The 26096-nt window shown below is 38.8% G+C and overlaps 1 protein-coding gene across 1 annotated transcript; it reads right to left on the bottom strand.

Moving 5' to 3' along the window:
- On the bottom strand, window positions 1-26096 carry mfn1 (mitofusin 1). The gene is made up of 18 exons (XM_003218105.4): window positions 25940-26096; window positions 21676-21797; window positions 20113-20248; window positions 19306-19468; window positions 17678-17802; window positions 16106-16214; window positions 14784-14891; window positions 14238-14391; window positions 14027-14094; window positions 10471-10592; window positions 9373-9499; window positions 8678-8782; window positions 5458-5560; window positions 4110-4339; window positions 2986-3141; window positions 2157-2353; window positions 1217-1351; window positions 1-351 (listed from the first exon to the last, which is right to left on the bottom strand). The coding sequence occupies exons 2-18, from the start codon at window positions 21791-21793 to the stop codon at window positions 282-284; spliced, it is 2226 nt and encodes a 741-aa protein (XP_003218153.1). The 5' UTR covers window positions 21794-21797; window positions 25940-26096; the 3' UTR covers window positions 1-281.

The raw sequence follows: 26096 nt of genomic DNA, 5'->3' as shown, positions 1-26096 counted from the left end.
TATAGGTTTGTTCATTTATTGTTTTTCCACATCTCCAGATAAATTTCATATGTGCCAATAAATAGAAGTTATTTATCTTATGAAAAGTTGCAAAATTGATGCCCTCCAGCAGGAAATGGTGCGCAGCTCCCACAGTTCTCACTCAGGCAGAGTTCATAACCTAAGTGTCTAGAGAGAGTCAAGCGACGCTGGTTGAAGGCTTGAAAAATTCATGGGGCTGAAGGGGATGGTATGAAATCATCTAAATTGCACACACAAAAGCAGAAAGAAATGAGAAGGTTTCATTTCTTCTTTTGGAGAAAATCCTTGGTAAAAGAATCAAATTCATTTTCAAGGTAAATAGCCTTTTTCCTACAAAAGAAAAGAAGGAATGATTAGTCTTTCGATTAGAGGCGGCGTTTTCCACAAATCCCCCAATGCACACAATACACTCAGTAACAGAAATCAGTGGGGTTATCTCCTGTGATGGATCATGCTACTGATCAGATAACTTTTGAGGGTCTGCTGTAACCCTTTAAACACCAATTCTCAAAGCTACCATCACATTTTGGGCTATAAAACACACTGCTTCTTTAAAAGGCTGTGGAAAGGCCTGAAAATGTCGTTTTAGACCACCACAATCCATATAGAAAAGGAAGAAAATGAGTCCCAGACAAGATCAAGAGTTATGTGGGATAACTTCCAGTTGTCCAAAATGGACATAATGGTGCACTTTAGCTATTTGGTCTCCCAAAGAACCCAAAGAAGATGCAAGGTGGCATACTGGACTCTGAAGCATGTACAGCATGGTGTACAAGAAGCCCTGTAGAGGTTTCAGCCATTGACAAGTTGCCAGGGTTTATAGTCCCCACTATCTGAAGTGGAATCTAAAGTATGGAGAAACATCTACTACTTAATCTCCCAGCCAGCATAACCTGGGATTTCTGGAAAATGTGGGTCAAAAGGATACTTCTCCAAGCTTCTTGTAAACACACAGGTGCCTTCAGTTTATTTGCACTGCACTGAACTGTGTTATACGGCAGTGTAGATTCAGCCATAATCACACATTTTGCCTGACAGAACACATGCCTATGATTTTACGACACCTAAAAAGCACTCCAAACATGACAAGGCTGTTTAATAAATAGGCAACACTTAATAGTATTTGATAACCAAATTTTCTTTACGATGAGCTAATCCCAGTCACTGCAGAGGCAGCTTTCCCGTGGCTATTTACCGTAGATGCTTTGAGTTGTTCTGGATTTTTTCTAATTGAGTAATTTCTTTAGACAATCTCGCAATTTCTTCCTCTAGCTTTCTCTCAGTGATATCAACTTGCTGGCACAGGCGGGCAAACGTAGTGGCCATCTCCCTGAGAGAAAAACATGAAATCCAATTGGTTGGCTTGTTTCCCCTTGGAAGCTCTCAACAGTAAAACTCCACAAGACAGAGCATTGATCACAATCCTATGAACAGAGCTTGCAACAGTTACTTTTTAGACAACAGAATTTTGCAGTCTTGTGAGTACAGAATTAATAGCTACACCAAATCTGAAGGAATACCTAGGCTGTTAGGAATCGTGGGAGTTGGGAGTCCAAAATACCTGGAGGGCCAAAGTTTGCCCATGCCTGATCTAGAGAGTTACACGTTACATGAGAGGTGGAAACATGTCTCAATATCCAGGACATTTTTCAAGGGCCATCTATAAATTTCCTTTGAGCAGTATGTGCAGAAAGGCTAATCAGCAAGTGTCATGGAGCCAGATCCCAGGGCTGAATTTCCAAGCCCTGAATCTGACTTCATAACATAAACAATCCTGCAAGCACCTGGCGGGAGAAGATAAAATGAGCCTGGGAACTCATGGTTGAAAGTATAAACAATTATAATTGATGTAGTGTGTGGGAATGGTAGTAATGTGATCCAGGGGGTGGGATTTGATGATGATATTTGCGTGTGGTATTACGGTGCATCAGAAGTGATAAAATTAGATGTATGTAAACATTAGGTCATTCTCGACTTTTCCAAAGTCATGTATTCTTCAATAAAGATTGGATTTGAGAGCAGCTATCTTTGATCTGCGTTCAGACTGGTCCTTTGAAGTGAGCCTGACAAGCAAGTGTGACAGGAACCTTCTTCCCAGGGACATAAATTAAAATGACAGAAAAGAGAAAACGTACTGTTGCACCTGATGGCTACAGTTTGCACTTGTAAAGTTGACAACCAACTGCAGTTTTTCTGTGGCATAGTTTACAAACTGCTGCTTGAAGGCTCGCTCTTTGGCCTTGGTTGTCCAAGTGAGCCTCTCGTAGAGATACAGCAATCCGTACATACTCAGGGAAAGGGAGATGACCTTCCAGCCAACCGTTCTCCAAATCTGTAAGATAATGCCAAAAGCAGAACTTGAATAGAATCTATCAAACATGTGGATCAGACAAGTGAAAATATATCAGAAAAGTACAGCTTGGAGGGAGGAAAATATCTCATTGTGGAGTGTGAGGATGGCTCTCCCTGTAAAAGCAACTAGTCTGTTATGATCTTCAGAAATGACCATTCCCCAAAAGACTTGAGTCTACAGTTGGAAGAATCCAATGTTCTTTCATAACACCAAAGCTATGGAATTACTTTCTTAAAAGATTCAAATGTCCCTCTGAGCACACGGATTTGATTGAAAGGGAGATGATGCTGGCTTTTTACATGCTGTCAAAGGTTTTTTAAAAACTAATTTCAGTGTGAAAAGTTTTAAATGGTTTCATTCTTTTTAAATTGTGTGAAATGCTTGGAGCAGCAGGATTTTTTAAGAAGTTCAGTATATATAAATAAAAGCTGCAGACCAGGGTGGGTGTGTTACCAAATGCTCATAAGCAAGGGATGCCCCTCTGTAATAAACATGAATTTGCTTTTGGTATTCTGATGTCAAGCCTAGAAGAGATGTAGAGGGTGTGGGATGCTCCTGTGCAGCTGTCCTCCCTTCAGTACTCACTGAAGCAGGTTTGTCTTGGTACTCACCACTCCTCCAACAATGAGAACAGTCATGGAGGTCCGGGATGTCAGCGATGCCAAATTGGTAACCAAAGAAACCATGAGTTCCTCCTGCGAGGCATTATCTGGTGGCAGAGCTGGAGCACTGGGGGCACAAGGGGTGGAGGCAAGAGACCGAGGGATCTAGGGAGAGGAATGCATTCTTTGAGAGAAATCTACTTAGGAAACGATTGGATTTTAAGTGAGGATTTCATGTTTTAGTGCAGGCATGGGCAAACTTCAGTCCTCCAGGTGTTTAACACTTCAACTCCCATAATTCCTAACAGCTGGTAGGCTGTTAAGAATTGTGGGAGCTGACGTGCAAAACACTTGGAGGGTTGGAGTTTGCCCATGCCTGTTTCAGTGTGTATGAATGATCTGAAAGCAGGATTAAGGTGGTTGAAACTACAGTAGAGTCTCACTTATTCAACATAAACGGGCTGGCAGAACGTTGGATAAGTGAATATGTTGGATAATAAGGAGGGATTAAGGAAAAGCCTATTAAACATCAAAATAGGTTATGATTTTACAAATTAAGCACCAAAACATCATGTTATACAACAAATTTGACAGAAAAAGTAGTTCATCACACATTAATGCTATGTAGTAATTACTTACGAATTTAGCACAATATCACAATGCATTGAAAATATTGACTACAAAAATGCGTTGGATAATCCAGAACGTTGGATAAGTGAGACTCTACTGTACTTACAGGCAGTGAAGGGATCTGAAAGAAGATAAGGCATAATTCCCAACAATTTTAAGTTTCTTCAAGGGCTATTAAAACAAAATAGTTTCTTTGCACACTAAACAATTCAAATTCTACATCATACCAAATTTACAGGACTCCCCAGTTTGCAAATTTTATTCTGCTATTCATTTAACTGAACACAGCTCATTTAAAGAGCAAATTATTCAGTTGGTACTCAGGTGAGTAGGGTTTCCTGTCACCAGTAGTTCTGGCTTGGAGGTGAATCAGGAATGAAATCTCTCTGCAGAAAAGATTTCCACAGTCATATTATTGATTCTACTTGTATCTGGAGGGCTAGTTTCCATCTTTTATTTGGAGGACAAAGAAGCCATATAGGGAAACCATTTGATGTACTCACAGTAAGGGCTGGCTCTGCCATGGCTAACAGGACCCTTTGGGTGTTTTTAGGCCCCAGGAAACGGCTGACCAGGGCGGACCAGCCCAAAGAAAATCGGAAAACAATGTCTTCTTGGAAATCTGAACAGAGACTGTGGCAGTTCAAATCATAGCTGAGGTCAAACTTCCTGCATGGGACTAGCACATGGAGTTTATTCTGGACATCTGGAGGCAACAAGGACTGCAGATTTTCTGGAAAAAAGAAAGATCCATTGACTTGTGGTTGTATCTAGTATTCATTGTGTGCTCGTTGACACATACATTTCAACTGGTGTAAGATTCTCATAAAGAAATTGTTTTCTGAAAGATCAGTTTTAAAAGGTATGAGTAGTTTTATTGGAAACAATGCAAACCATAGCTGGAATCCTGCATAGTTCATTGTAGCATGGTAGTTCCACATTGGTGAGTAGTATACTATCCACTACTGTATAAATTTGGATGCCCTCTCTCCACATTGCTGCGCCTAGAAGGGAGCAAGCAGGAACAGAGGCAATTGTATCCAAATCTAAAATTGGAACATCAGCACTGAACTTAAGCAAATTGGAAGCTGGAGCCCTTGGAAGAACCCCAAATCTAGAGAACTGAGCATAAAGCTACTTATCAGACAAAGAGGTCTAAACCAGAAGTAAAAAAAACAACAACAGGGAAATCTCTAATTAGAACTGATCTTATTTCTGAAATTGCACTGTTGCAGATTGACCCTCTTCCCTTGAAAGGGGAACCTGGAAAGCCTCAGCTTGCATCTTTGAAACTTCTAGCCAAGTCTTGAAAAAACAAACAATTACTTATTCATAAGCAGCTGTAACCAAACAGGAGGTCTACTTCATAGAAACACTAGGTGTTAACAATTCTCTGGTGGATACTCAATATATTGCTTCTTTCTTGCAGATAAATTAATTGGCATTCCAAACATCTCTAATTTCTCCATTCCTTCAGTCTCACCACTCCCTCCCCCCTGCCCTCAGCATTCTTCCTTTTCTATGGTTCTTTTTCCCAACTACAATCTCTCTTCACACATTCCTCCCAACTGTTGCTTATCAAATTGTTCTGTACCTTGATGTTTTTGCAGGCCCCAACAGCTCTCCTTCTCTTCAGGAGATGCTGGCTTTGTCTATGGGTGGTGCCCTCTTTACTCCTCCCTCTATTACATGCACACAAAGGAACAAGCAATGGGACAGCCCAACTGGTTCTATAAAGTTTGGCTCTAAAGTACAGTTGCCATGACATTCTCACTCAGGTAGGAATTGGGGGGGGGGGGGGGGGGGGGAATAACGCAACCAGAATCCAGGCATTCAGAGTGTAAATGTTACCAATCATGTCCTGTTGTGATTGAAGCATCAACTTGTTAATTTCAGTGGAACAACGGTCAGCCAGGTTCCTCCCTAAGCCTTCTTCTAGGTGCTTGTTGAGTTCCTAACATTTGACAAGAGAAAGCAAGCAGTTTAGCAACAAGCCTGTTCAAGTTAGCTACTGAAAAGTTAATACACACACAAAGTGCTTCCCGTTGCCCTCATTTCTACATCCATCTTTACCCCCCAAACTGCGTATTAATGTACAAAACCACCAAACTCCTTTACCTGAAGGACAGGAGGGGGAAATCAGTAAGTTTTCATTGGCTGCAAACCTGTTCAAATGTTCCTTTCCACAAGAAGAACTACAGCTGGGATGGCCCCAAATATTTCACTCTCTGAGACCAAAATAATTTGCCGAGTTTTGGGCATGATACCTCTTGAGGGGACAAGAGGCCTCAAGCATAATGCTAGCCAAATTATTTTGGTACTTGAGGCAGGAGGTCCCAAAGCCCCTTTCCCAATCACTAACAACAATACGCAATAATAAAGTAAACAGCTAATCATTAGTTGCCCTTTTATGAAACAGAAAAACTGTTGCCTGAGGGGTTTGTCTCATTCTGCCTGATGTTAAAGACCTTTAAAAAGGTTCCCCGAATGCAAACGTAAGAACAGCCAGGCAGCCAATTATCTCCCGCTGTCCTCTCTGCTATTTCTATACCTAAGGTTTCTAGTCTCTAAATGGCATATTAAGTTGTAGTTCCATTGTTGACCAATCTAATAATTTTAGTGACAACTGGCGAACAGCATGTCATTAGAACAGCTACAATTTTCCTAGAATTAGTCTTAAGATACATAATAAGCTATTAACATGATGACAATATATTATTTTCCATATACAGTTCTGACATAATACCACCAATTTTCATGTTTTAAAATTTTTATGGTTGGTAGCAATTCACCCAGCTTCAGTTCTTAAAGGTACTTCTCTGATAGTGAATATAATCAATCTGTAGCTGACTCCGCCGATATGATGCAAGCAGTTGTAATTCACAACCTCTCTCTGACTGGAGGGCAGCATTTTGAAATATGTGTGTGTGTGATGCCAGGGTTGTGTTCTACTACCAAGAAAAAATTTCCTGTCTTCAAAATACTATTTCCCTTTCTTTAAAGTAATGTTTGAGTCACAACTAACACTCCTCTTTCCTGTCTTATTTCCTCCCCTGACAGCCTTCATTTGTTACATGATTATCTTGTCTGTGTCTAGAAATGCAAATAACTGTCAGCTGCCACATTTGCAGGTTTAACTTTTTGCAGGCTTGATTATTAGCAGATTTTATTAATATGGAATCTCTCGGTCCTCCAGCATAACTCTGCAGTGAGCTTCTGCCAGCAACTAACTATAGAGTTACACTGGAGGACTCAGATACTTACAAAGATGTTCTTTCAGGTAAAAAAGTCTTTCTTTTTGGTTTTTCCACTGAAGTAGGGTCCTGCACCCCTAATCCTAGTGTATGTGGAAGTCTGACTGTAACTGTATGTTGTAGAATCAGGAGCACATCTCAAGTTACCAAAGAGGAAGGGGAAGGCAAGGTTGCAGAGGTGTGCATGGATCAGGGGTTGGCATTCATGTTATCTGGGGAATGGCTACTCGAATCAGCCAGAATGTGATTGATGACCATCACCCAGAGGACCTTTTCATCGGTCACCTCAAGACTGTGGAATGACCAGCTGGAAGAGATGTGACAGCCAAATGAACTGTCAGAATTTAAGACACAACTTCTGACAATCTGACTCAGTCTGTTTTAACTATGACTTTTAAATCACATTCTATGTTTATTGTGTTTTAACTTTTCTCTCATGTATTTTGCATTTTAACTATGTTTTCATATGTGATTTTATAGGTGTATTTAACTATGCTGTTCCCCGTCTTGAGCTGAAAAGAAAGGCAGGTAATAAATTTTTAAAATATGATAATGATGAAAAAAAAACACCCCAAAATCTCAAAAACATTTTTCTTCTGACTCCGTCCTAATCTAGCCCAAAACCCCCACAATCTGGCCCACAAGACTTCCTTTGCCAGCCATGCTCTTTTCCAATTAGGATTGTCCTTTTTCTTTAATATACATCTTTAATTTTTGATTTGCTAATTTGATTTTTTTCTAACTTGACTATTAGAAAGTGTCTGATGCGTGCCCATGTGTTCCAGTTTCCTTTTGCCCTCCAAATGAACTTCTGGTCACCTGCTAAGCGTTTTAAGACCAGCAGAACCTACTAATGCTTAGCTTAGTTGAGTGAAGAACTAACAGTCAAGGCAGCAGGAATAGGTAGCTCAAGCAGTTCCAGAAGTCTTTGTTTATCCTCAGCAGGGTATCTGTGTTAATCTTTAGCAGCAGATTTTGAAGCTCTCAATAGTATGTTAACTGTATGGATACACTGGATGGGCAGGGGTTGAAAGTGAAAAGGCCTCACTGTAATCCTACCCAGGACAGCCAGTATGGTAAACTGGTTTGAATCCCATATCAGGCATGGAAACCCACTGGTGACCTTGGCCAAGTCACACTCTCAGCCTCAGGGGAAGGCGAAGGCAAACCCCCTCTGAACAAATCTTGCCAAGAAAACCCCATGGTAGGGTTGCCATGAATCAGAAGCCACTTGAAAGGCACACACAGCTACCTCTGTACCCAATTTGCAGCTTGACTGCACTCATTAGTGTCATGCGACCTTCCAAGTTTCCACACTGTCATGTAGCCCTAAGGCAAAAACCCATTTCCTGACCCTTCTGCACAACGTCTTGAGATAATTCTTTTTATTACTAGATTTTTCTACAGCATCTGAACCAAATAAATATGAAAGAAAAAAATTATTATTTTAGAAATCCTAAAGAACAGATGAATATTATGATTATTATTATTATTTCACCTTTCTCTCTAACAAAGAACTCAAAGCGCCTCACAATAAAACCAATACAGTACATTTAATACTTTAAAATTTACAAACACTAAAACGAAATTAAACATGAACTGTATTAAAAATAAACAATTAACACTCTTAAAACCAATTAAAAACTTATTCATAGCTAAAACCAGCCTCCTGTTATCATTTTGGCCAGCTCTGTATTACAACAATAAAAACAAAAACGTAACTTCTAACTAATAGATAGATAGCACATAAAGTTCAGTAAAAAAAAAAAGACTGCTAAAGAAGCTGGAAAAAAATGTCTATCTGTGGGGAAACTTACATTTTTATACAGTTTCAAGACTTGTGAGGATGGGTGAAAATCACAGTTAAACTCATTAACCAAAACAGAAAGTCGACAAATTTCCTCAGACATGGCAGAAGACACCTGGAAAGGATAAATTTGTAGTGGACAAAAGTAGCATGAAAAAGGTTGAAGAAAAACATGTATGGTGGTTATTCAAAACTTTTTTAAGTAAGTTATTTTTTAAAAATGCCTTTTTCTCATATATGCTTGCAGGAAATGCTCAAAACCTTTAAATCAACAACATTTAATTTATGAAACTGCCTCATATTATGTTCGATCTTTGATCCATACCGTCCATTACTGTCTACTCTCATTGACATGAGAGTCTTCTGGCATCCCAGACTCGTCTTAGGTATGGTATACATGATTGTTCAGCTAGAATGCTACAAACTGAATCTAGGACCTTCTGCATTTAATTCTTGTCCTATTCTATAACCTGCCACCATTCTTTTGAACTCAAAAGGCATATCAGTTCCCATTTTCAATATGTGAATTCCCTAGTTCCTGTTCATAGACACTTTGCTCAATTTCTAGGAAGTGCTGAGTATTGCAATGCTTTCAATAAACGATTCCGGCAGAAGAGATATTTTAAGGCCTTCAAAAGATTACTAACGCCACCCCAAAAATTTAAATTCATTAAGTATTTAATTTCTGAGGAATCTGCAACTTACTTTGTTAGCAACTTCCTCTGTAACTTCTTTGATTTTGTTCTTTATATCATCTGTCAACAAATTGAGTTGGTTTCGTACAAAATCCAGCCTGTCCTTCTGGTCCTCTCGCTCCTCCATTGAATGGACTCTAAAAGAGCAGAAAAGCAACCATCAGCCTATACAGTGATTCGTCCAAAAATATGACGATACAGACCTGAATATACAATTGATGTCATCACCATGGCTTGACAGGTTGAACATAAAACTAGGCCGAAAATTACAAACTAGAACAGAAAGCTTTGATCTCCAATCTACATGGATTCCCAACAGAAGTACCAACTTTTAATTGGTTATTATATATGTCCACTTTTTACTCTCTTACACTGACAAGATAATACCATGATAAAGGGAAAATGGGACCCTTTACTTAGAGGGGATTTTAGGAGGTATGGGTTTCCCCCTTGTATGAAGAATGTGGACCCTCCAATACACAATTTTTAAAGTTACAGAGAGTTAAGTCCTCACTTGCATATCCTTCTTTCTCTTTTTTAAAGGCTATCACACAAATAAAAACTCAATGCAAAGAAAAAGACAATGGAGGTGGTGATACTTATCATGCTCATTTTAAACTAACAGCCCACTTGTGAATCCTGACCTTTCATTCAAGGAGCAAAGGAGTTATTGTTCATACTAGTGTTGTGCCATGCATGGAGCCATGGCAGGGATTTTCCCTAATGGCCCCATTTAAATACTCATTTTTATAAGGCAGAAACATTTACATAGGGCAGAAACATTTCCCAGTCTACCACCAACACCAATGTCCAGCTGTTTGCTTCGAATCATGTGAATCAGTTTTGGACAGAATTGCCAAGATATAGAGACTTCTTTTTTTGGGATTCTGGGATCTCGGCTAGAGTAAAACCAAAGCATCACTGGGAAAAGCCAAAACCTTCTTTTTATGTACCTGAAGGGACAAACTAGAAAGATCCTGTACTCACCTCTTGCCAGCATTGGGTTAAGACCTGTGTACGTTCTGATAAAGGGAAGAAAGGTCAGTGCCACCCAGGGGCCTTTTCCAGCTTAGCTAAACAAGATGAACATAACAGAAGAGAGGCCTACCTTTGGTTGGCTGCTGCCACGTTTATGCTGTCCATAATATTTTTCACAGTATCTAGGATCTGTTTAGCTCTGATAGTGTGCTGCTCAAACTTGGTTTTCACTGCTGACTGCGAGATACACTCCTGCGAGGGGCCCAAGCCACAACACACATTACTGCAATTCCATCACCAATGCAATCTGGAATTTTTACATCAGATTTCACTTTGCTGCTACTTAAATTAATTTTTAAAAAATGAAGCAAGATAGAGACAATGAAAGCAAAAGGAACAAAGAATGAACGTAAACAAAGTCATAACTCTACTAAGCAATAAACTAGTATTCTCCATAGTCCAGCTACAGTAATGTGCAAGGGGCAAAAGAAAAGTTACAAAAGCATGGCATAGTCGATCAACTTGGCATTTACTATTAATGCAGCATCTCCAGTACCCATTTCTAGTGATTGCTTCTCAGTAAGACTCAGTTTTACGTGGAGAACTGCGACTGTAACATGTTGTGAAACAAGTGCTTTGGTCCAGCTCTCTTGGGAACGTATACTGCGGCAAATCCAGGTTTGCCTCAATATGTGAAATGAGGCTACAAGGATCTGGAAACTTTGGATGTTAACAGAGGATGCTGCCTTATACCAGGGTTAGATTAATTGTGTGTCTAGCTCAGAACTCTGCTCTGGTGGGAAGCAGATCTATAAAGTCTTGAAAAAGATCTTTCCCATCATGTACTTGGGGCTCTTCTAATTGGAAAACCGGAGCTGGTCCAGAGTCTTCTGCATACATGATATTTATCACAATCCTTAAGTCTGCTGCCAAATATAACAAATAAACCAGGATTGATGTTCGAGCCCCAACAGAAACTATGCTATGGCCATTCCATCAATTAAGTGCCAAAAGAATCTAATTGGAAAGATGTGGTGTATGTCCACAAACTTAGGATTTAAATTAATATCCTTTGAAATTGTACCTTCCATTTGAAGTGAATTGCTAGTCTTGGTAGATGCAAGAAAAATTATCTCTAAACAAGACAAACTTTCTGTTAAAGCATTAAGGCGAATGCCCTCCAAGGGGGTCCCAAGAAACATACAGGACTAATCTGACCAGTAACTGGGTCCTGTTATTATTACTCACCCATTTGTCCAAAAGTGGTAATTCTCAAATGCTCATACCTCGCTTTACTGCACTCAGGGTATGGGGTCATAGTCCTACTCTACTCAACTGACAGCAAAATGACAAAATAAAGAGAAACGAAAAAGAAGTGCAAAGTAATAGTTAAGAGAAATCCCTTGATCCTCGATGAAGCAGATTTAGAAATCAGCAATGAAAAAACAAGAAGTTCAAAGATAAACAGCACATTATTAGAGCTAGACAAGATGTGTAGGAGAGTCATATTCCAGACAAGCAAACAGGCAGAAGGTGAAAGGGCCATGATCTCACCCCCTCGCACTACATAACCAGAAAAGCCGTAGTAGGAAGCTATAAGAAGTAGAAAAGTTAGTAATGTCTTAGCAAGAGAGAGGGAAAATACAAAAGAATAGGAAATTCATTCAAGCAATCATTGAGATCAAAACTGTCAAAACGTACAGGTGACTGTACCAAAATCCCCAATTAATAATGCAGACAGAGAGTGCATGATTTGATATGAAGAGAGTTCTGACAAGCATTTCCAGTTCAAATTTGATGCTAGCTAAAGTTGCTTGAAGTTGCAGTCCCAGGAATATCAGGAACACTGTCATTTGTCCACCTCCAAATTAAAACAGTATTAGAAAATAGAAAATGGCCTAATGTTAGGGTGCAGTTTCCCCAGGAAAATGTTTTTATCTTCCCAAATGCAGGAGGTTTGTAAACTAAAGCCAATGTATTACTACACTGAACTGCAGTATTATTATTGCAATAATACTGCATTTTGGATGCTTTACATAAATTATCCCACTATAATATTTCTATAATTGGTGGCATAACTCATAAAGCTATGCTGTCTCCTTAGAATCTAGGATTTGCCATCTCTATATTGCAATTAAGGCAATCATGTGTTGCTATCAATGTGGTACTTGAAATCAAGTTACTCTGTATCACGGAAACTCTTGTATTGCAACAACACCTACTTCTTGCGCAAAAGTCATAACCTAAATGTCTTTTTGGAACAAGAAAAACAGTTCAACACACTAATACAAAACAAACTGAAGCCACAGATATTACTTACACAACAGAATTTGACCCCAAAGTGGATTTAGTCCTTTATGGTGCAGCGCTTGAATAGCCTTGCGCAGTAAGCATCTACATCAGTGGGTCCCCAGGTGTTTTGGCCTACAAATCCCAGAAATCCCAGCCAGTTTACCAATTGTGGGGATTTCTGGGAGTTGAAGGCCAGGTTGAGAACCATTGATACATGAAGCAGGGGGTTCTCAGTCTTTGGTATTCCTTATTATTTGGACTTCAGCTCTCAGAATTTCTTACCACCAAGCATAGTGGCTACTGATTCTGGGAGCTGAAGTCCAAAACATCGGGGGGGGGGGGGTGTGGGGGGAGGAGGGGGGAGAATGACTAAGATAAAGGACAAATCCATCCAGTTCCATTTATCACCAGAAACGTTTATGATGAAACAAAAATGCTATTTTCTATCCCAGAAGACTGTCCCCAGAAAGAAATGTAGAATGTGTTTCATGCTAGTACTGAACGAAGAAATGGATGAACAAGATATTCCAGTTATTTGAATGCAGAACATTCCTCTGGATTTAGTCTCCCAGGGTGAACAGAGATACCTGAAGTTCAGACAAAGTATCTCCTTACGACAATCCTGGAATAAGGTGTGCATGTTTAAGTAATCATATCCAGCTATTTATGTTAAATAAAGAGGAATTAACCCACCCCACCCCCACTGCAGAATGATCAATATATAGTGCAACATTTAAACACTAACTGAAATCTTACACTCTTTGCATCAAAGTCACCAAGAAGTGCTTACCTGTGGCGATGCTAACTTTGGTGGATGTTACAGGTAAGCACTTATATTATAGAGGTTGTAACATTTTAAATTGGTTCTGATATCTTAATTGGTTCAGAGAAGGGAAATAAGAATGATAATACGTATAAATAACAAAACATATGAGGAAAGGTTGAAGGACCTGGCGTGTTCAGCTTGGTGAAGAGAAGACTGAGGGGTGACATGACTGCATTCTTTAAATATCTTAGGGGCTGTCGCAGAGAAGAAGGGGCAGCCTTATATTCTGATGTGCCAGAAACATGTAATGGTTTGAAGTTATAGGAGAGTCGCTTTCAATTAAAGACTAGAAGGAAGTAAGATTTCAACTGAACATCAGAAGGAAGAAAGTGACCATAACTGTGTTTCGGCAATGAAATCAATTGTCTAAATTAGTGACGGTGGGGTCTCCTCTGGGCATCTTCTAAAAGGATCTGGAAAGCTACCTGCTGGAGATCCCGCACTGTGAGTTGAACTCAATGGCTTCTTCCACTTCTATGACTAGGATATGGAAATGCCATTGTGATACTATGTTATTTATCTCTGCCACCCCATAAACACAACTGGTTTAGATGTTCACTAAATTTACCTCAAAGATCTTCTCAAAATGTTGGAACTCTTGGAAACGTGTCTGAAATCCTTCAGCAAGTGCAGCACCTAAAAAGCCCAAAATAGAACATAGATTGTTTGGAACTATGCAGAAAATGCCTATTCTTTAAAGTTTAAGGCTTTAAAAAAATTGAATTGCAAAGAAATACAACCCCGGATAAAGAGGACCCCCTCATACTATACACATGTACCTCCCTCAGGCATTCCCTGGGCCTTCTGCTTTCTAGCGCTAAGAACTTCCTTTGCTGAAACAAAGAAGATTCGGTTCCGGGCCTCAGAAGCACCCACAACTTTGAGTTCATCCACCAGGAACGTCAAACAGCGCTCTGTGTGTTGCTTGCGTACCTGCAGAAAGGCAGTGGCAGAAGCACCTCAGGATTCATCAGCTTACAGAAGGGGAATTGTGAAATTAACTATACATAATCTCTCTAGGAAAAGGCACATATTGATACAGGATGGCTGGCAAATGCAGCATGCAACCTTTCTGCCTTATATTATACCTTTGGGATATATGCTAAATCAATGTGCCCAATGTCCTCACATTATGGGATTCCCCCACTCATGCCAAGAAACAGTGAAAGTACATAGGGATATAGTGTGATATCATCAGGACTTCTACTACTAATTTGGTTGACTGAAACTGCAGATTCAAACACTGCAGATCAGAGGGCTCACTGTATGGCTCTAACACATCTGTATTTGTACTTCAGAACGATAACGTAAGAAATGCAACTCACATCCTCCATGTATTCAGGCTCTGATGCAGAAGCATCCCAACGGTTATTGAGGATGAAGATGTTCGGTTTAGAAAGTTTCTCATTTACTTTGTGAAAAAACTGCTTTTCCTAAAAAGAAAAAGAGGAAAGGAGGAAAGTGGGCACAAAATTTACAACCGGGTCTTTAAAAGATAGTTGTGACCAGTAATTCTTCATTTCCTCAAATGAGCAGTGGGGGCGTAATGGGTTAAACCCTTGTGCCAGCTGAACTGCTGACCTAAAGGTTGCTGGTTGAAATCTGCAAGATGGGGTGAGCTCCCACTTGTCAGCTCTAGCTTGCGGGGACATGAGAGAAGCCTCCTAGCAACACATCCAGACATCCCCTGGGCAACGTCTCTGTAGACGGCCAATTCTCTTCCACCAGAAGCAACTTGCAGCATATTCTCAAGTCACCTCTGACATGATATTCCCCCCCCCCCTTCTAATTAATGAGAATATCATGTCACCTTTGGTCTTTAATTTGTAACTTCATTTCAAAAACAGAGAGCTGAATCTTTAACTGACACACAGATTATCTGTTCTAATGTATCTCTCAACAGCCATGGCAAAAAATCAAGTGCTCTGAAGGTGCTAATGAACAATCTTGCAATTTCAGTAATTATTTCTCACTTTACAGCATCATTAAGCCAAGACGGCCACTGAACAATTCAGCAAGTCCAACCATTCTGATGGTAGTAATAACTGCTTCAGAATGGACTCCACCAACAAACTGCCATTTATATTGCCTTAAATTAACCTAAGTTTCACCTACAACTTCCATAATGTTCAAAGTACAGATATAATGTGTTCTTTAGCTATTGGCCTTGATGAAGAAGTACAGCCTTGACAGTGGCACATTGGTCCACTTTTAGTGATTGTAGGGAAGAAGTTCTAGACATTCATCACAGTTAACAGAATTTTTAATTTCAGTACCAGAAAGGGTGTAAAATACAGAAAGCTAAAGGTGACATAGTAAAGAAAGAAGGCTACAACCTAAAGTTGTCATAATTTAATTATTTGAAAATGCACATTACTTTCGTAAGTATTCTAACAAAAAACCACCCCACTAGATTTGACCTTGAACAAAGGAAAAACAATCTATAGAGTAAATTTTCATGGTCAAAGTATGGTAAATTCTTAATCAGTTGTTAATTACCCCCCAGTATTCCAGTTTTATGATAACCCTATCAAATGTCACACATTTGCTAAAAATTAAAATCAGATATGGCCATGTTCATCACCCTGAAAGAAAATGAGATACAAGGAAGACCAATAAATAACACCATTAACCAATGATGTCTTACTGTGTTCATGAGAGTTGACTCAGAATTAGCAACTAAAACAAAGACATCAGCATCCAGACAGAATTTATCAATCCAGGTATCCAACTCAGTGGTGACGTCAGTACCAGGGCTGCAAAATAAAGTCAGAATGTTATTTATGAAGATAGCAACACACTTCCAATTTAAAATAAAACTTGTAGGATATGGACAATCTACATGTCATCTTAATAATACAGAGAGAAATCATACAATCTTATTAGGTTAAAATAGAAATGTGCCTTTTTCTCTTACATACGCCTCCATTCCCATGTGCATAACACAAATGCAAACATAACACATTTACTACAGTTTCCATTTGGCCTTTGGAACAAGACATAATAATATACCTTGTTTTGAAGTTAGATTAATATTCTGATATTTTCCAAAGTTGTTAATAATATTTTTTTATTTGGATGAAGCAAGGAGCCAAGTTAATCAAAGCTTTGCAAAATTATGGTTTGGAAGTGCAACTTCCAATCAACTGAGGTAATATTTTTCAAGGATCACAAAAATGCAGGAGAAAATAATTTGTCTGGCCACATAACACTACTCACATCTCAACCTTATAAAGCTGGAAACAGAACAGCTAGGAAAAAATGTGGCATGTGAGCTCCCAACATCCACAATAGAACAATGTGTTGTAAAATCTCAATGTGTTGTAAAATCACTTTCTAATGGGCAAATATCACCCTCTACTCACACAATTAGTGCCCCATTTCTATAGTTCTCAAAAACTAAGAGGTATTAATATAGGAATTAAAAAATAATCCCAACATAAAGCCTTCTTTCAGATCACTTTTTCATAATCAAATTTTACTTGACATTCACAGACATCAAAAATCCTGCAAAATTAGTAGTACATACTGCTGCTGACACAAAACCATTAATTATCCAGTCTGAACCTGGATTCCTACAGTGGCTGAACAGTGAGAGCTGCTTCGTGCTAGTATATCCTGTAATTACGTTTGATGTAAAAACAAAATCTTTCAGTGACTTATTAGAAAAAAACCCTCCTTGATAAACTGTTAGGAAAATATTATAAAACAGAAATACAGTAGTACAAAAAAGTACCAAACTGTGTAAAGATTAAGCAACAGTAGTCATTGCCAAGTAGACTCTAGGCCAAGTTATGCCATAATAAATTCACTAGGGTTTAAAGATGCCAAATACAGCATTTTGGAATGTGTCCCTTTTTTAGAAACATTTTTCCCATAAACTGCCTCTCAGGAAATTCTTCCTCCTGACCTATCTGGCAAGACTTGTGTGTTATAAAAGCAAAGCATGGACAATTTGGAAATGGCAGAGACCATTTTTGCATTGTTCTGGCTTCTGTTGTTGTGCAAGCACAAATTTAAAATTCAGCCAAGTACAAGACAGACTTTTTAAAGCTCAGTCATGGGACTTCCTCTTGTTCCAGTTTTCTCCCAGACAACATTGCATGCAGGAGCTTAGAATTTCAAAAAGAAAGTACAGCCAAGAGGGAAACAGTGCTCAGAGGAAGCTCTATTGCCTGGTGGCACATTTATAAACTGAAAAAAAGATTAGCGGCCATACCTGTCCACCAACACTAAGTCGTCTCTCAGGAGAGCACACTTGGCCTTAGGCCAGAACACATGGACCAGACAACCAGCTTCCAAGTCTTTATCCATATGAAGAGCATGGGCAAGCTGATTAACTGTCTGCAAAAAAATTTAACAGGTTAGAGAAAGGTCAATGCCTACTAAGACAGAATAATAGCTTTAAAGATACTTGACTGAGCAGTTGCTTTTAGGCTTTCAGTGTAGTACAGGCAGTCCCCAACTTGCAAACATTCGACTTACAAATGACTCATAGTTAAGAACAGGGTTGAGAAAACAGGAAGTGAGAGAAATCTACCCCTAGGAAGGGAAGTTCACTCCTGAAAGAGTTATCATGGGGAAAAGGGGTCTCCACTGAAGCTTTATCACCATTTTTTTCCCCACAAGCCATTTTTTTTCAAACTCCAATGATCTCAGGGACAGAAAATGAAGTGAAATCTTCTGAGCAGGGGCATAGATGGCAAAACACACACTACAAGGGTGTTAACCCTTCCCTATGTTGTTCAAAACACACACACACACACACACACCAGTAACATCCATGATCCACAAACAAAAAAACTGGTGCAAAAAAGCATACACTCTGATTTATGGGATTATGAGCTCAGAAACATATTTTCAATACTAGAACTAAACACTACCCATTCCCAATACAAAGAAATATATTCCTGGTTACTACCATATTTCCTTATTTCCACAATATGATTCCAGGCAAAAAGGAGAGGGATGTATTTGTTGCTCTCTGTCTTGGAGTGTAGTAGAAGTTCCTTCATTGGAGGCTTTTAGACAGAGGCTGGATGGCCATCTGTCGGGATGCTTTGATTGTGCTTTTCCTGCATGGCAGGGGTTTGGCCTAAATGGCCCGTATGGTCTCTTCCCACTCTGTTATTCTATTATTCTCTGCTGCAACAGGTATTGGAACTAGCAGTTAGGTACTCCTGCCAATCTATTGTAACCTAGAGAGAGATTGTCCTAATCTAGTATTGCCTTCTTACTGTTTCAATGTGGAATGAAGGGTGGAATTCTAGCCTGGAACAGAGGCTTTACCGATTATCCTCAGCTTTCACACAGTTCTAAACATCAGAATTACTTTTATTTCACATGTCTAAATCAATCTCATGTTTTCTTACTTTCATATTCTTCAGACTGTCATCAACTGTTGCGAAAGTTGCTCAATTACACTGTAATTTCGTATCTCCTTCCTATGCCCCGTTTCCCAATTCCCAGGTATGTTCAGGGATGGTAACCCACTGGTTGACCTTGGGCAAACCACATTATCTCAGCATCAAAGGAAGGAAAAACGAAATTCGCTTTAAGACAGCCTTGCCAAGAAGACTCTGTGATAGGTTCACCTTAGGGGTCACCATAAATTGGAAGTGACCTAGGGTATTTCTCAATCTGTGGGTCCTCAGATGTTTTGGCCTTCAACTCCCAGAAATCCTAACAGCTGGTAAACTGGCTGGGATTTCTGGGAGTTGTAGGACAAAGCAACTGGGGACCCACAGGTTGAGAACCACTGGCCTAAAGGCACATAACAACAATAAACATGTGGCACATTTAATAAGGTTTCCAGTAATGAGTTTATTAGCGACAGTGACTCCATACCTTGACACTTTTCTTTTCATCTGAGCCTTCAGTCATGAGATATGCTTTATCACCATCTGTTCCTTCCACACTAAGAAAACAATTGGTTGTATGGCCAATGCCACTTGGGAGCACTTTGTCCCACAACATAGCATTAATAACTGAACTTTTTCCACTGCTGGTCCTATAAAGGGAAAGGGAGGACAATATGAGCACAGTTTGACCCCTCCAATTTGAGACTGGCTTACAAAAGATTCCTGCCTGAAGATCAATTGCCAGTCTGAGTTGCTGTACTGGCCTAGATATACAACCATCTCAGGATAAGGGTCTTATATTTTTAACTGAGCAACTGATCTCTTACTGGCAGCAAAAAAATGAATGTGAACTGTGAATGAGGTAGTCTGAACTTCAGACTTCATTTGCCATAACTTCATGAGGTATCTTTGCCTGGTTCTTGTATTATCACTAACCTAATTCAGATAGTGAAAAATTAATATCATAAAAAGTTTAAAATATAATTTTAATTATATTTAATTTAAACACGATATTGTACATTAATAAAAAGTTAAAAGCAAGAGTGAAAAATAAAAGAGCAAATAAAGAATGCAGCACATTCTGAAAGGCAGTATTTTGCAATAACAGAATAACATACTGGCATAGCTTACAGAATTGTCTTAAGATGTGCTGAGATAATATATGTGAAATGCTTTAAAAAAACTGATTGTCACTATTTATTTCATTACAATTCATTCATTTCATAAGCATGTGTCTGGTTGTGCCCAAAATGGACACACTTATTCATTTAGTCCAGGAAAAAAACAAACTTACCTGCCAAAGAAAGCTACTTTCATGTGTCGCCGTGCAAGAACCTCACCAATTATTGCCAATTTGTTTTTATATGTCTGTATTTCTGCCAGTTCATCCTCAGTGACTATATGTTCAAGCTCTGGATTTTTGTACGTTTCTGTTATCAGATGGGACAATTACACAGCAACAATTTAACAACATTGCAGCAGTATTTCATTAATTTTATGAGATGACGCTGGGTAACTTTGTTGGGGGGGGGGGGGGGTTGTGCGCCAGATTTTCATCCCAGCAACTCAACTTGATCTTAAACTATTATGTCTCATTATCCCTAAAGCTCATTGCTGGCAAGACAGTGACACGTTACTCCACTGATTGGCAGATTAACCTTGATCTACTGAACGACACACCTGCAGACGATAATACGTTGCACTTTTTCATGCTTCTACACACCTGCTTACAGCATTAACAAGGGTTCTAGGTTGAGTTTATTGCAATTCAAAGATCTCTCAGAAATAATCAATTCTCCTGTCTTCATAACCTAACTCCTATTCCCGCTCCTTAACCCCACTTCACAGCATGATTTCCAAGCGGTAGTGCTAAGCAACACTATTTTCTCACTTAAATCCACCCAGCATTTCCAAGAGGAAGAGAAACCATTATTAATTTCTTCTATACAAGAAGAAATGCAGTTACTCCCTTCTAGATTTCTTTCCCTTTTAGAAAAGCACTTGAGAATTTTGGCAGCATTATTCCTATTTTTTTATAAGACAGGCAAATTACATGTCTGTTTTTACTGATCTAGAAGTACCAACTTTTGAAGGCTCACAAATTAATTAAACCACAGTAAGTCAAGTTTGGCAGATCTGTAGGCAATTTTTCTATCCTCAGGAGCATCACAATACACTACTCATTCTAAAAAAATCCATGTATTTTTCATATTAAACAGAGCAGGAGGGCCTTGATGCTTATTTAAAATGCAAAACAACTCCTCAAAAGAGTGTTCTAGGCACATTTGGGAGGACTGAGAACCACAAAAATAGCCCTGGGGCTGCACTATATGCATCCCTGACATAAGTATGCTCTATTTATCAAAAGTAATTGAAGGACCTTGTTTTAATTGGATTTGTCATTAAATGCACTCAATGTCCTAATCAAAGTTAGCCCAGGCCTTCTGTGATGTCAAGAGCAATTAACCAATGACAGTGAATGGGGCTGCAACCATGCTACTTGCCAAAGACTTGTAAAGTAAGGAAAGAAAGGAATGTTGAAAAATCAGAGATGGGACAGCAGGTATTATGAAATGACAAACAACTGATGGGTCCATTTCAATGTGTGATGAAGTGCCTCAAAACAAATTCACCAACTTACCCCCTTCCCCTAAATTGTCATACTGCCTTTAATCCTGCCATATTACAAGTGAGACAGAATGGACTGTACAGTCTAACTGAACCTATTATCACCACACAAAAGTGAAACCTTTTAGATAATATTTAATCAATGCTATGACATAACAAGTTATGATTCATTACATTTTCCAAGTGCTACAAAGCAACTGATCTCCTATTCCCACCAATTAAAACCAACCTTCAACAAAATGTGTTCCTTCAGTAACATAATCCAGTAGCTCTTCAAAAATGGCTGTAATCTTCTTCTTAGCCAGCACAAAATGTCTTAATGGAGAAGGATTAGTCTCTGCCATCATGTAGCTGAAAAAAGAAATCATGAAAAGTTAGCAATAATTATCTGCCAATCCATGCAAGTCAAAGGACATTCAACAACTGGGGATGATGTCTTGATTCATATCAGTTGGAATGTAATTTCTATGTCATTTACACACATCATAAAAAGTAGCATGTCTGGGATGATGTCCTTGGAAAAAGAAAGCAAGTTCTAGAACTTCCCATAATGCTAGTCATGAGAAGATTCAAGATGTCTCCTCCCAACAGGCAATGAGAGAATGAGAGATTACAGTCGAGACAAATACTCAATTGCTGCTGTTTCTAGTGGAGTTTGCTTAGGAAAATTTGTGCATGTAAACAATTATTTTAAATTTATGAGCACCTTGAAATGCTGTAAGGAGATCATTGCTTCAGGCATTTATGTGTGCATATTTATTTATAGAAGACATCTCTATTCAATAAAATCTGAAGCATATTTCTGATAACAGATATCTTCCTCATAGTGGGAAAACAAACACTGAAATTTCCAGACAACATTAAAGAAGGCTCTCCACACTTAGGAGGTCTGCCCACCATTGTTTCCCTATCCAGACATTAAAAAGGTCAGAAATGACACCACGGCAGAGAGAGTAGAGAGGGGGTCAAGTGCTAGGTTTTCCCAGGACAGAATAAGCTCTTGCCTTTGCCACTATAGTCAGAGGAGATGTTTTCTTTTTTTATAAGAACTCAGGTATTTACATTGACCCGTGGATTAGGTGACCCAGGTTTTAGAGTGGATTTTTTGACTAAAATTTCTAGATCTACACATGACTATATAGGATTATTCTCACAGTAAACTTACAGTGTCATCAAAGAAAAATAAAATCAAAGGCAATTATTTAGTTATATAGTTTTTAGTTGCAATGCAGGATAATTCTATTCTGTCCTTCAGCAGTTACACTGTATGTGTAAAGGCAGGTGAGAATTGATTTAGGCTGTTGACATATTAAGATAGACCTCAGCGAACTGCTATTCTTTTCTACTTTATCTAAAGGGGAGGGATCGGAATCAAAGTTATACAACAACATGGAGGTCCTTTGCTTTTAAACTTTGTATCCCATAGGACACAGTTCTAAGCCAAAATCTGTCGTTTTCAAAAGTGAAAAGTTAATTGCCATGTTTATGACATACAGCCAGTGTTAGGAAATTATATTCTCCAGAGAATCCTTATCCTTTACATACATGCACATATTTTGAATCTATTCAAAAACAGATGTGTGCACTAATCTGACATATAGATGTAGAAATTTAAGTACCTCAGAGTAAAGTTATTTTTGTAAAACAGAAAACTACAAAGGCGAATTTATGAAAAACTTTTTGCTGGAACTAAAAATAAATAAATAAATAAATAAAATAAACTAGAAAATAAAATAAACTATTGTTTGGACATTAATATCTTGCCATTTTTTAAAATTTTGGCTATGCTCATGAAAGTACTCCTAAAGGAAAAAATGTGAATGTGGTTTTAAAACGTTAGTAATGTTGAATTGTTCTGTTATATGATAGAGATGTATATTCCATATAATACCTGCAAGGTCTTAACTAAATGCAGAATAGGATTTGCTAACCTGTGACTAACCTTCTGCCAGTAAGAAGAAGTGAAGAGCTAACAACAGTATTAAATATTCTGCTGGGTCTACTGACCTAGAAAAGCACTGGGTGTGTGCCTCAATTGCATGCATACTTAGCTGCTTGCAGTATAGCTGGCCCTCTGAACCCATGGCATCTACCATCCATAATGTAGACATATTTTAAAAATCCAAAAACAAATTTAGATTTTTCACTTTATTATAGAGAAAAACATTTTTGTTTATAACAGCACTTGAGCATCCAGTGGATACCAAGGTTTCACTGTACAGGCAGTCCCCAAGTTACGAACAATATAGGTTTTGTAGGTGTGTTCTCAAGTTGAATATGTATGCAAGTTGGAACAAGATAGCATAGGGAAGAGTTAACACCCCCAATACTTGTTTTGCTGTCTGTGCCCCTGCTCAGAAGATTTCACCTTACTTTCTGTCCCTGTGATCATTGGATTTTTAAAAAAATTGACTTGTGGAAGCACAGATAGATGATAAAGGAATTTCCCTTCCTAGGAGTAGATTTCTCTTAATTCCTCTTGCTCACCTCATTTTTAACTATGGGTCATTTGTAAATCAGATGTTTGTAACTTGGGGACTGTATATAGAATCTGCATTCTGTAAGGAATGAATTATACTGGAGCAGTACCAGCTGTATCCTGTTGAACAATTGTTACTGCTTTTAAACCTAGCACATATACTTTACCTTTCAAGTGAACAAAATGTGGCACTCTATTTCTGAATGACAACTTTCAGATTGCTTTACTATTGCTGTCTTAAGCTGATGGAAGTTGCAGTTCAGGAACATTGGAAGGACAGAACTCAAAACAGAAAAAAGTTGTGTGCCATCTTTAAAACACAACATATTTACTGAAACACAGGCTTTTATGATCTGGATGCCATTTCCACAGATGGCTAGAGTACTACACTTCCATTTCACAGATGTATCTATGTCCAAAGTTAAATCCTAGAACCCAGCAGTAAAATCAGAGACTATCACTCTACTATGGAAACAACAAATAAGATCCATTTAGAAGAGTTAAAAGAACTAGAGGAAATAGGGAACGTTCCCAAAGGTAAAGGGTATATAATTAAAAATCTGCCCAGCAAAGAGTATACAGTTTGAAGATCAGCCACAACTTTATGGATGAAAGTAACCAGAGCTAGTGTAATACAGTGATTAGAATTTAGCCTGGGATTTGGATGACTGAGATGCTAATCCCAATCAAGTCATGTAACTCATAGAGTGGCCACTTTTTCTTAGCCTAACCTAACTCAAAGGGTTGTCATGAGAACAGTATGTGGAGGAGAGTTACATAAATTGCCTTAAGTTGGAGAAAATACAAAATATAACTGTAAAAAAAATCAAATACATAAATAGATGTCTGATAGTTTCAAAACTCCCCAAGAATTCAACAGCTTTATGCTAGACTTTCCCTTTGAGTTAAGCGACTTTTAGTTAATTTTTAAAACACTGCCAACATCTTCTGCTTTTGCTATAACAAACTCACTCAACCCCTCAACCGAAGCCCTGAAAATAGCTGACCTGTCCCAGTTTGATCCCAACTAAGCCAAATCTTTCCCAAGACAGGTTTCTAGCCAGAAAACAGTGTTCACATTTGCGCTTTCCAAAAATAAAGACTAATGAGAAAATGGTCTGCCAATGTGCCAAATTCTACTTATTAAAGTGGGCTTGACGAGTGGGTGCTCCTTTGATTGTCAGTTTTACATTTTATTTTTTAGGTTTTTCCCCTGGAGCAGTTGTGAGAACTGTGGCACTTCCAGCCACCAAATACACTAAACTTAGTTTAGAACGTTGGATAAGTGAATATGTTGGATAATAAGGAGAGGTTAAGGAAAAGCCTATTAAACATCAAATTAGGTTATGATTTTACAAATTAAGCACCAAAACATTGTTACACAACAAATTTGACAGAAAAAGTAGTTCAATACACAGCAATGCTATGTAGTAATTACTGTATTTACGAATTTGGCACCAAAATATCACGATGTATTGAAAACACTGACTACAAAAATGCATTGGATAATCCAGGACGTTGGATAAGTGAGACTCTACTGTATCTGCTTTGAACTGGTTTATCTGAGTCCACATTGCCATATACTCCAGTTCAAAGCAGATAATATGGGATTTTATTCAGCTGTGTGGAAGGGGCCAAAGTTACTATAGCTGATTGGTGGCGAGAGCACTGAATACAGAGCAAATAATTATCAGGAACGTGATTTAAAAACTCTATAGAATAGTATTGTTGCTGTACTATTACAGATCTACTGGCCTGTGAAAATTTATCAGTCTTTGTATAGAAAATAGTAGGAAGAAGGATGCCTAGTACGTCTAGAGCAGGCCTGGGCCAACTTGGGCCCTCCAGGTGTTTTGGACTTCAACTCCCACAATTCCTAACAGCCTACCGGCTGTTAGGAATTGTAGGAGTTGAAGTCCAAAACACCTGGAGGGCCCAAGTTGGCCCAGGCCTGCTCTAGACGTACAATAACATGTGAAGTTGTTACACAACTAAACCCTCCGCCTCCCCTTACCTGGCAACGGCTCCTCTCAGCTCCAGCAGCTCCCACTTCCGCCTCTGAGGAGCGCCTTGCTCCTAAGCCTCGCCTTCTTCCACCATCTTGACTCCGGGCGGCAAAGCCTTCCTTTTCCCCTCTGCGCATGCGCCACAAGATAGCCCCGCCCCTTTCT

This window comes from Anolis carolinensis, chromosome 3, assembly GCF_035594765.1.
Source record: "Anolis carolinensis isolate JA03-04 chromosome 3, rAnoCar3.1.pri, whole genome shotgun sequence".
Classification (NCBI taxonomy): Eukaryota; Metazoa; Chordata; class Lepidosauria; order Squamata; family Dactyloidae; genus Anolis; species Anolis carolinensis.
Note: the sequence above shows the minus strand (reverse complement) of the source record. Positions and strands in the feature narration are given on the sequence as shown.